Source organism: Vipera ursinii (assembly GCF_947247035.1).
Source record: "Vipera ursinii genome assembly, chromosome: 2".
Classification (NCBI taxonomy): domain Eukaryota; kingdom Metazoa; phylum Chordata; class Lepidosauria; order Squamata; family Viperidae; genus Vipera; species Vipera ursinii.
The window spans coordinates 57,661,701-57,673,852 of record NC_139513.1 but is presented as its reverse complement, the minus strand read 5'-3'; the positions used below and the strand labels follow the sequence as shown (position 1 = coordinate 57,673,852).

The 12,152-nt window shown below is 35.8% G+C and overlaps 1 protein-coding gene across 1 annotated transcript in view; it reads right to left on the bottom strand.

The window, feature by feature from the left end:
• Nucleotides 1-12,152, bottom strand: part of ERC2 (ELKS/RAB6-interacting/CAST family member 2) — a gene marked incomplete at its 5' end in the record, with an annotated part of 568,754 nt that overhangs the window by 62,766 nt on the left and 493,836 nt on the right. Inside the window, one exon of the mRNA XM_083352921.1 lies at nucleotides 11,144-11,210. Within this exon, the coding sequence (XP_083209047.1) occupies nucleotides 11,184-11,210 (27 nt within the window). The 3' untranslated portion in view covers nucleotides 11,144-11,183. The remainder of the gene's footprint in view (nucleotides 1-11,143; nucleotides 11,211-12,152) is intronic.

The following is a 12,152-nucleotide window of genomic DNA, read 5'->3' as shown; positions in this document are numbered from 1 at the left end:
TAAATAAGTAAGCAGAGGATTATGGTCCATGCATCATGGGTTACCTATTGCACACATATCTCATATTCTGAATCCTACCTTTCAAAATCAAAACCTTTCCCTTGAAGAGAGAGACATTTCCAAAGTTTAATTAAACTTCAGAAATATCTCTCTCTGGAGTAAAAAAGCTGTGCTTAAAAAGAGAGTTTGAGAGAGTCTCCTGTGTAAACATGGGAGCACTTAAGCCTACAAGATTTCTTTGGGAACCACAACCAATGACAGCTTAATCAAGAACACAGAGCTAGCAAAAAACAACATATGCCTAAAATCCTTGCACACCTTTGTACTTTATCATCAAAGGCAGCACCCTTCCTAGAAACCTCTCCTTGATAGCATCACACTAATTCCAGAAATTGCACAGGTGGTTTTCTCTGTAGCTGTGGTTGCAAATAGTCTTTGTCCCAATTTAGCCTCATTTCCCAAGGCCAGTATTCTAACACATTTGACATTTTACAGGGTCAAAAAGAAGATTTCATTTTTTGGTATTGCTTTGCAATGCAAGACATGTAGATAGGAGATCTATTTCACCTTTTCCATGTCCATCTCTCTTACTTCTGGTAGCTGGCAGTGCTGATAAAGGTTAAGCTGTAATACATGTCTTCATTCTTCCATCTAGAAGATAGATGGTTTTAGCTCTAAACAAGTAACATTACAAGCTTATTGAGTAATTATTGAAACTAAAAAAAAACCCAAGAAGTAATAGAATTACTGTAGAGCCAAAACTTCTTTATATATTTTTAATTTACTTCTAATCATGTTCCACATCAAAAATATTAGTTTTTAGTGACTAATCTCAGGCATTCCATTTCAAAACATTTGGAACAGAAAAAAGAATAGGAAATGAATAGTTCTTAATGTTTATGTTCTATTAGAGGATCAAGTGTACATAGTTCACAATAGCAGAAGAATGCTATTTGTCAGTTATGAATCATTATGTAGTACTTCTCCAACACTGAAATTCATTCTCATCTGTTATCATTATTGCATTAAAAATAAGCTTGAAATGCTATAATGATATACAAGGTTTCCAAATCTGTAATTTTTAGCCTTTAGAAAACATATTGTAAATTGACTGGATAGTTGAAATGTTGCCTCAACAGAGACTATTGTAAAATACAATTATATATATTTCCCCCAAAATAGTCACATTAAAATAATGTTTAATAGGCAGCTAGAAAACACAATGAACTAATAAAAAACCTAATATTGATAAAATGGAAACCAATAAACAAACTATATGTTTATTTTCTACTTTGCATTTGATGAATCATGGGCATTCTGACATTTGGAAAGGGTATAATTTTAAATAATTCAAGAAATAGAAAATATATAGGAGAAACAAGGAAATAATTTCATGCCAATTCCAATTAGGAAAAATATGATTTCAACCTCAACTGAATTTTACTGAAATCAGGTAACAAAATGGTGAAGCACAGTTTGACAAATCTCAGGAGCTGAATTCTTCTACTGGTCAGCCCTCTGGTTGGCTGTGTTCCTGAATGCAGAGGACACCTGGAGAATGGTGAGAATGTGAATTTTTACTGTTGCTAAAAGATGGGACACCAGTAGATTACAGATAGTTATGCTAGTGTAGAACTTTTACCCAACCCCTAAGAATCAAAACCAGTAGTCTAAAATAAAGAAGAGAAGGATAAACTGAGACTGTGAAGTGCCCTTGAAAACCACATGGAAGTTTCACCTGGTCCAGAATGAAGCTGAGCATGCAGCTATTCTCTCCCTCCCTCCCTCCCCTCTCGCTATCTATGAAATTTATTGGCCTCCCATCATAACTTCTATAGATAAGCCTTGGTATGTTCATGTGACACTCCTGCTTCATATAATTGTAAAGGTAAAGGTAAAGGTTCCCCCGCACATGCGTGCTAGTCATTTCCAACTCTAGGGGCTGGTGCTCATCTCCGTTTCAAAGCCGAAGAGCCAGCACTTGTCCGAGGACCTCTCCGTGGTCATGTGGCCGGCAGGACTAGACACCAAAGGCGCATGGAACTGTTACGCGGCACCCGGGATTCGACCCGCCAAACTGCCGATCTTCTGATCGACAAGCTCAGCGTCCTAACCCACTGATCCACCGTGTCCCTTTCATGTAATTGTACTGATTGCCAATTTGCTTCCAGGTGTATTTCAGGCTGTAGGCTCAGTCTACTTGCTACCTGCCAGGAGTTTGATCCTGACTGGCTCAAGGTTGAGTCAGCCTTCCATCCTTCTTAGGTCAGTAAAATGAGGACCCAGATTGTTGGGGCAATACACTGGCACTGTAAACCACTTAGAGAGTGCTATAAAGCACTATGGAGCAATATATAAATCTAACTGATATTGCTGTTGGATGGACGAGGCATCTTGCTGGATATCTGATATATGTTTGGCATTGTTGATTGAATTCAAATATAATAAATAAATAAAATCATCTGCTATGCAATATGCAGACCCAACATGATCCTCTTGGATAGTCAGCCATTATGACAGAGTCCATTGGAGTTAGGTGACTCTAATGAATTTGAATAAAGAAAATAAATTAAAATTACATCACCAGCAGCCACCATGCCTGGCTACAAAGCAAAATTTAAAATCCTAGGATATTGTGACTGATGATCAGCAAAAAGTTGAAAACAAGATCTTGGCAACAATGAATTTTTGTTTTCTCTAGAATAACCTGAACCATGTTGAGATAGAAATAGGAAATAGAAATCATAGTTTTGCTATTAGAAGAAAAAAGAAAAAGCTATTAGAACTACATAAAAAGCAAATTTGTCTCCAATTTACAATATAAAATTCTCATGGGGAACTTAGTGAAAATATAATCTGTTTTAATTTTTTTCCATGGGAAGGTCATTTATTGTATATGCATTATAATTCAAAGAGATGGGAAGCATTATCCAGTCTGAACACAAAACTCAAATGGATTACATCTCAAAACGCCATTCCAAACTGAATACGCCACACCATATAATTTAAGAGGCCAAACTGGTGGAAGCATTATAAAATGTATCCTCCTTATCCAAACAGCTCCTTCAGATGTATAGTCTACATGCAGCTTTAAACATTGTACTCTACTTCAAAAGCAAAACCAGTCACCTCCGAAACAGCATTTGTGCAGCGTATGTGCCAGCAGCAAACAACATATGGCAAATGGGAAACACCCTTTGAAATCACAAAGATTTTCATGGCAGGAGTTTGTAAAGAACATTGTTCTGAGACATGTAATCACATCAGAGTTCAAGGTGAATGAAAAACAAAGCAAAACAAGAAACACCAAATGCAGCACTTAATTCCAACACGTCCGGAGATTCACAACATAGCTGGAGATCTCCCCACGCTGCTATTTTCCTTAGCTGGATATCAAAATAAGGAAATAAATAACATGGGCAAAAGAGTATATGCATAGCTGAGCTTAGAATTTAACCCCGTTAATTTTGACCTTTTAACCTTCAAACAATTAAAAAGAGGCAGTTCTTACAAGAGAAGAAAAATAGTAAGAATATTTGCAACCTGTTTTACATTTTTGACAAACATGCATGCTGCACACAGTAAACACAATATCCAAAGTGCTTCCCAGAATTAGTTCTCTGTACTGCAAATGGCCAAAACAATACAAAATTACAGATATGTACCAAAACAAACTTAGAAGTAACTGGCGAATGTGGAAAGGATTAAAAGTCTCCTGAAATGTGACATGTGTGAATGGCAAGTTGACAGTTCACTCTGTGACTCTAATTCTCCACCCCTATTAGCAACAGTTACATACCCTCTACGTAAAGCGAATCAGAGTAACTGTAATGTTTGTTGTTGTTAGTTGCGAAGTGGTGTCAACCCATCGCGACCCCATGGATAACGTTCCTCCAGGCCTTCCTGTCGTCTACTGTAATGTTAGCCAGCCAAATTATCTCAATGTTGTTAATATTGGGGTGAAATGGAGTTGCAGAGGCTGCTTTAAAAACTCCCCTGCACCATTACATTTTGCTGTAAATCACCCAAAGTCACTTAGGTGAGATGGGCAGTGTAGAAGTTTAATGAACAACCAAACAATTAGTTATCCAGGAGGCATTCCCCAGAGATTCATTAAGTGGGGAAAAACAATTGTACTCAGCATCAGCCACAGTGAGCAGCTACAATTTAAGTCCATTGAAAGTAGCACTTTTATGGAAAGCACATTCATTTTCACAGGATTTATTTTCTAAATCCAATTGGAGGCAGGATACCTGCACCTTTCAAAACAATTCAGTTATTGTTGTGCTAATGTAACATTAAGAAGGATAAGCTTTGCAACATTACAACCATAACTAGAAGATAGTAGAAGATGTTGTAGGTTACTACTGAGTTCTAATTAATGGGGAAAAAATGACATAATTCATCTGGGTATGAAGCAAAGTCTGATTCTTAATAACTCAAATATCTAAGTTAGAAATCAAGTTTAGCCCCAATCCCCCAGTCCTCTCAAGTGCTACTTTTCAACTTATCCCATAAAAAATAATGATTGCTATTACCCTTATAGAGAACTGCATTGCTAAGGAGGGGAAATTCCCCTTTCAGTTCAAACATAGAAGCACATCTGGATTTAAACTAACTAGAATTTCCATTTACCTTAAAATCTGAGGAAATTATTTAAAAGATAATTTTCACATGCCAATTTGGTCCTGTTTGATACATACTAAGATTGTGAAAATCCCTGGAAAGGATGGTATCAAAGCACATCTTTTTCAATTGTCAAAACAGCCCTGTCTTTTTCCAAATTGATTTTACAATGTGTCAGAAACCACATGGGCATGGAGACAGAACCAGCCACAGTTTCGATAAACAGCTGGACAAATCTGGGAAAATACAGTTGCTTTAACAATTTATACACCCTCTCATATCTTTTTGAAAAGATACTTGAAGAACTAGGACAGGGGTCTTCAAACTTGGCCCTTTTATGACTTGAAGTCCACAAGTCATAAAAGGGCCAAGTTTGAAGACCCTTGAACTAGGATGTTATTACACCATCAACCATTTAAAGCTCAGCCTAAACAAGACTCAAGTGAGTGCTTTTCACCTCCAAATTGAAATGCAATAGTTAGATGTTACGTGGCAAGGGAACCAACTACAGCATGGTCCAAAACCAAAGTATCTCAGCATGACACTCGATAGGATGGTCTCTTTTAAACAGCGTTGTCTGAACATCAAGGCTAAAGTCAGCTCAAGAAACAAAATTATCAGGAAACTGGTAAATGTCACATGGGGAGCTCAACCATCTATGTTGCATACATCAGCTTTGGTCTTCAGCATCTCTGCAGCAGAGTATGCTGCTCTATTGGGGCACATCTGCAAACATGAAACAAATTGATATTGCCATCAATGAAGCATATGCTTAGTGACAGGTTGTCTCAAACCTGCACCAATTGTGAAAGTTTGTTCTCTCGCTGGCATTGCCCCAACTAAGATCAGGAGAGAAGTAGCAGCAGATGCCAAAAGAACTATGCAAGCGAATGATCTTCAACATCACTTGAACAGAAATATGCCCCAAACCCACAGACTCAGATCTCAGAACAGCATTATAGCAAGAACAAACATTCTTGGGGTCAGCGGTGGGATTCAAATATGTGAACAACCAGTTCTCTGTATGGATGTCGCTTCCGGAAGTCAGTTCTGGGCTTGGGCAACAAAAAATTAGCTACTGGTTCTGGCTGAATCCCATCACTGCTTGGGGGTATACAAAAACAAAATTGAATTAAAATATGGAGGAAGGAGACCATTGAGCAAAGAATAACATTAAAGAAGGATATGGATGAAGGATCTGATCTCCCTTATACTACTTGGAAGACACTGAATAGGTTGAGAGTTGGAGTGCCTAATTGTAAAACCAATATGCTCAAGTGGAGGCTCTTATAGGATAGCAACATGCTGTGTGAATATATAGTGACACAGAGCCTGGCCCATCTGCTGGTATGTTGGCTACTACCAGAATATGTACCAATAATGACTTATTTTTGGCTAATGACAAAGCCAAGAAGGTGGCTTCATTCTGCCAATTTAAAGTTTGATCTAGAGAAGAAGAAGAAGAAGAAGAAGAAGAAGAAGAAGAAGAAGAAGAAGAAGAAGAAGAAGAAGAAGAAGAAGAAGAAACAACTATAAAATAGCTAACAAGAAATAATGGATTTTTTTTCCTCTTCTCATCTAACTCTTATTGAATTCAGACTTGGGAAAGAGGTTGTTTGAGGAATATGTCATCATCTGCAGCATTCATCAATATCGTTCTTGTATCCCTCAAGATGAACCTTCTTCTTTTTAAAAGGGACTTAAGAGGTCAGGATCTAGACCAGACTAAAGAATCAAGAACAGATAATTATCTATATCAGGGGTCTTCAAACTCGGCCATTTTATGACTCATGGACTTCAACTCCCAGAATTCCTCAGCCAGGTACGCTGGCTGAGGAATTCTGGGAGTTGAAGTCCATGAGTGATAAAAGGGCCGAGTTTGAAGACCCCTGATCTATATGGTTTGCATGTGGAAAATTTATTGAAAATTTGAAGAAGAAAAGGCTTATTGGAGTTTTGTGATAAAGCAAAAACAGGCAAGAATCAAGAAAGTGTTGTTTTATAAGGAAATTCCATTTTTATAATAATAGTTTAACAATTCCACTTCAGCTTCTTTCCCTTTGGTTTAAATTGCTTTCTGAACTAGATGAAAATGAAAATGATAAGATTCTACACTTTATATTATTTATTTATTTATTAAATTTTTATACCGCCCTTCTCCCGAAGCACTCAGGGTGGTGTACAGGGCAATAAATATCAAAATACAAAATACAAAAGTTAAAAAAGATTAAATAATTATGCCCAATAGTTAAAACCTATGTTAAAACCCAAACCCAACCCTGATTTATTAAACTATGGTTGGATAATTTATTAAACTATGGCTGGATTCAAATATTGTCCTAAATAATAATTAATTAATATCTACACAATATACTAGTACAATATTCAACTTTCTGAACTCAGAACCAAATGTTTCAGCAAACCTAAATGGATAAGTGTTATTGCATAACACTGTACAGCCACAATCTGGGGTGAAAAAGAAGTATAACTTATTTGAGCTACATTTTCTTGAAGGTTAAATTACTGTATTTTAGAAGTAAATGTTCCATTATTTAATGCAGTAATGTGAGCAGGTAGGGGAATAGTGAAAATCTATTGTTTTTCTTTCTTTCCCATTACTCTTTTTAATGTAAACTTATCCCTGCAGTCAGATAAAAAACTTCTGTCATTCAGATAACATGAGCTGAATTTAATTATACACAAGACACACTCGTTTCTCAGAGACTTGTTCTATTCATTGGATTGGAGAAGTCTGTGGAAGATCATGTCCAATATATTCATGAGTCCTCTGAGAGATTCCACATTTTAGAAGCTGAAACCATCTGTTCAATTTAATAGTCAGTATAGGATGAGATCCAGAAAGGAACACACCCACGCACACACACACTCTTTGTGGATGCATACCTATGTTTCCATCAAAATTCACTATTAGAAATTTACTTCAAAGAAACAGTGCCCTGTTCTTTGAACTTTAACAGAAAAATGCCATTATGTTTGTCTGCCTACCTGCCTGCCTGCCTATCTAGCTCTATCTAGTTCTGCCTGCCTGCCTATCTACCTATCTACCTATCTACCTATCTACCTATCTATCTATCTATCTATCTATCTATCTATCTATCTATCTATCTATCTATCTATCTATCTATCATCTCTTTAACAATCTGTTTATCTATCATTTATCATCTAGCTATCATCTTCCCCTACTACCTCAGCAATGGGTTTGTGTCAAAACTCAATTTGCTCCTTGGCCTTGGACAAAGTTAATAATTATTTTGAGGGTTCTTTGAGGGCGGATCTGAAAAAGTAAAAGTAAAGTTAGTTATAGAAATAGTCTGTGCAAAAAAATAAATAAATCCCATGCTATGTCAGAAACAGAACTGAATGCTGCAGACAAACACTTTTGGGAAACACTTGAAAGTTGGATTTTTGGCTGCCTTTGGTGTATGTTTCTGATAAAAAAATACTGCTGTAGGTTCTTATTCATTAGCTTGGGGAAATATTTGAACAGAGATACATATCACATGCAACGATCACTCTGTCATGCCAGCTTTCGCTTTCATAAAATAAGATTCAGTTCATATCTCATGAGACATTTCTTGTAGCATTATACCTTAGTGTCCAGTCAATCAACATTTTATGACTACTATTAGAAAAATTTCCCTATATAAAAATATTTAAAGGCTTATATTTAAAAACTGACTAAAACTGAATTTCTTTGTCTGTCTGTCTATCAATCTATCATCTAGAGACTATTCAACAATCACAGTTTCCTGGGAATTGAATAAATCAAAGCACTAAATGAAAAACAAACCTAATTAACATAAAAGTTAAAATAAAATGAAGAGTGACAACAATTACATTGGGGTCATTTCTGTGGAAGCCACATTTCTGTACCTTTAGCCTTTAGTCCTCAACTTACAACACTACATTTAGTGACTGTTCAAAGTTAGAGCAACACTGAAAAAAGTGACATATGACCATTTGTCACACTTACGACCATTATAGCATCCTCATGGTCACATGATCAAAATTCAGATGCTTGGCAACTGACTCATATTAATGATAGTTGCGGTATTCTGAGGTCATGTGATCACCTTTTATGACCTTCTGACAAGCAAAGCCAATGTCGAAGCCAGGTCCACTTAACAACCATGTTACAAACTTAACAGCTGCAGTAATTCACTTAACAATTATGGCAAGAAAAGTCATAAAATGGGGCAACATTCACTTAACAAATGTCTTGCTTAGCAACAAAATTTTGGGGCATAAGTCAAGGGCTACCTGCATTCTATTTTATGTTTTAAGTCATTGTATAGTAAAATGAGGGGGAAAAAATCCATTGATCTAAACCAGGGCTGTCACACTGCTGGCCTGCAGGGCGCTTGCATCATGCGGAGGCCGCGCCCACCCCAGCTCCAGCAATGAGAAAAAAGTCACAATACCTCATGACACGTCACATGCCGTGGCAAGTTTGACAGCTGTGATCTAAAATATATGATTAAAATTAATCCAATATCAGCCACACTGAGATAAGGCAAATGCAAATTTAAAGTCTGTATTACATTTAAAGTCAAGTCTTAAAATATTGATTTCACTTGAAATACGAACAATGGCACTAACATATATTTATATACAGTCATGGCATATAATCAACTACAGATAGCAGGGACCCTGCCCAAAATTAATAAAAATAACTTTGAGGACATATGCTATTTAATTTATACTTTAGCAATAAATGCACATTAACCTATGTTCTGAGTGGAAAATAAGTCAATTCTGCAAACTGCAAATGTCCTGGCGCAAATGAAAAATGTCTTATATTTTTAGTTGGTTGGGGAAAATACATTTTGATGTAGATTTCAGAAGAACTGGAAAAGGAATGGTGAAAGGAGGAGGAAGAGGAGGAGGAGGAGGAGGAGGAGAATGGTTCTGGAATAAACAATGTGGTATAAATTATATTGGAAAGCCTACTGGTAGTTTTGCCTAAATCTGCTAAAAGGTAATCAAAATTAAAACGTGTTTCTGTATGTGCATGCAGAGATGAATACTGATCCTCTCTCTCTTAATTTGAAAATATCTATGTGCACATCTTAATTGTTAAATTCCTTCAGTATTATTTGTAGTATTAATTTTAATTCATGCTTTTCAAATATATATATTGAGTTTCCCTTTTTAAGATTGGTTAGCTACTTTAAATACTCAGCAGATTAAAAAAAAAGCAAATATATGTTATCGTACACAACGTACATACAACTGCAGTATAGAAAAAAAATTCTTAATAATATGATATAATCCTTGATAAAGAAGAGTTTTATCATTATCAATAGTGTGATATAAAAACAAATTCTGAATCTTTAGTAGAAAGTTACATGAACAAAGTATGTCTCTTTTGAAATGCATTGTTTGGGAAGGGATGTGGAAAATAATCACAATTTAATTATATATAAAGTGGGTGTGATAATACAAATCTTGATAATTATTGAATAATCATTTTTGATGAAACACTATTGTGGCTGTACCAGAAATAAATTTGCTTTCTGGCTGCATAAAAGTTCTGAGTCAAGTTTTTATACACAAATATTCCCAGTGTTTTTCTATTTCATGTTTTCCTTCAAATAATACTTTTCAGTCTATTTTATGTGATTTAGACCATTTCCTGCAACAACATTGATTCAACATCATCATTATCATTGTTATTTCACTTTCTATATTACTTCGTATTTGCCATTAGCCCAAAAATAAGTAACTGACTTGATGAAATTAATGAATGAATCAATAATGTAATTGGTATGATTAAATGAAAGTCAAGGAAAACTAACTGGAAAATATCATAAGTAAGCAAGTCTTGAAATTTATTTGGAAGAACATGACAATACAACATGATGGTTTTGATTATTTTATTTAATTATACCCATCCATCCATTTTTTTAGAACCACCTGGCATTTTTTATGCATAACAAAATTAAAATACTGGAATACAGTATATCCTGAACGCACCATTACACATAAAGACCTAAGTAGAAATTTTGTATCTGATGAACGGAAAAGAATAGTAGTTATACCCCAACATAGACTAACCCCACATTCTTCATCCTAGCCTTGTAGACCATTTCTCAAAACACTTCTTGAGTCAAGGTTGACTTTTGATTGACTCTTGTATTCATGGTTAGGATCAGAACTAAATGTAATCATGTGGCTTTCTTGCCAACAATATGGAAATATTTTGCAGTTGCCTACTTTTAGCCCCAGAACTTTCTGGTGGTCTCTTATCTAAGTATTAACCCTATCCAATCCTGTCTAGCTTTTAGCTCAATCAAGGCCAGGTGGGTGCTTCCATGTAACTGAACATCACCATAATATTTTTCATCCCTCTAGAATCATATAGTATATATTACAATGGGAAAGACTGACTATCTAAGCTTTCTTGTTTCTCATTCACAAGAGGTACCCATTACTGCAATAAGAAATTACAATAATTAAGCATTGCATCCAAATATGAATTAAAATAGTATCTCACCTTTCAAAACAAAACTGGAACTTTGGTTTATAGGAACCGGTTATGCCCATATGCCTTCCTCATCATCCTGCCAGCCAGACAGTAGGAGGTAGATTGAAGTATTAGCATTGGAATAAAAGAAGAAACAATTAGTTATCTCAGTGCAGTTGAAGAACTATTAATCTTTGGTGATGAAAGTTCAGGTTCTCAAAGACAATGGAATAAAATGTAAGCAACAAGTATTTTCCTTCCTAGAATTTTCCCCGCAAGGGCAGGTTCCATGATCAATCAAGTGCTGATAATTTCAAAAGGCAGAAATCCAAAAATGTAGTGAAACATGGCTTGACAAGAGTTGCAATTTTGCATCAATAAGATATTATGAACCTGATTAGGTAAAAACAAGAAAATAAGTTCATAATTCTTTCAGAGAACACCATTGCTAACTATACCTATCAGCATTATGGTTATCCATTGGTCTTATTTCTGAGGAGGGTATAAAGAATTTTACTTAACATGACTATTTAAATAAATACATTAGTAACTATTTTAATGAATCATTTTAGTTCTGTATAGCATAGAAATATACATAGTGATGATCAAAAGAGACAATTTACTGAGGCAAATATAGAAATAGAATCATCTGGCTGGAAGGGACCTTGGAGGTCTTCTAGTCCAACCCCCCTGTCCAAGGCAGCAGTCCTTATTCCATTATAGACAGATGGTTGTCCAATCTTTTCTTGAGAATCTCCAGGGATGGAGCATCTGTGACTCTGGGAGGTATGTTGATTCTCACTGTTAGGAAATTTCTCCTTAATTCCAGTTTGGGTCTCGCCCTGACTTCCATCCATGCTCCTCAAATGCTTTGGAAAATAAATCGACCCCCTCTTCTCACAAAAGTCATTTCAAGTATTGGAAGATGGCTATCATGTCACTGTGTCTTCCTTAGACTAAAAATACCTAGTTCCCTTAGCTCTTCATTCTACAATTTAGCATCCAGACCCTTCATCATCTTTGTTGCTCTTCTCTGCAC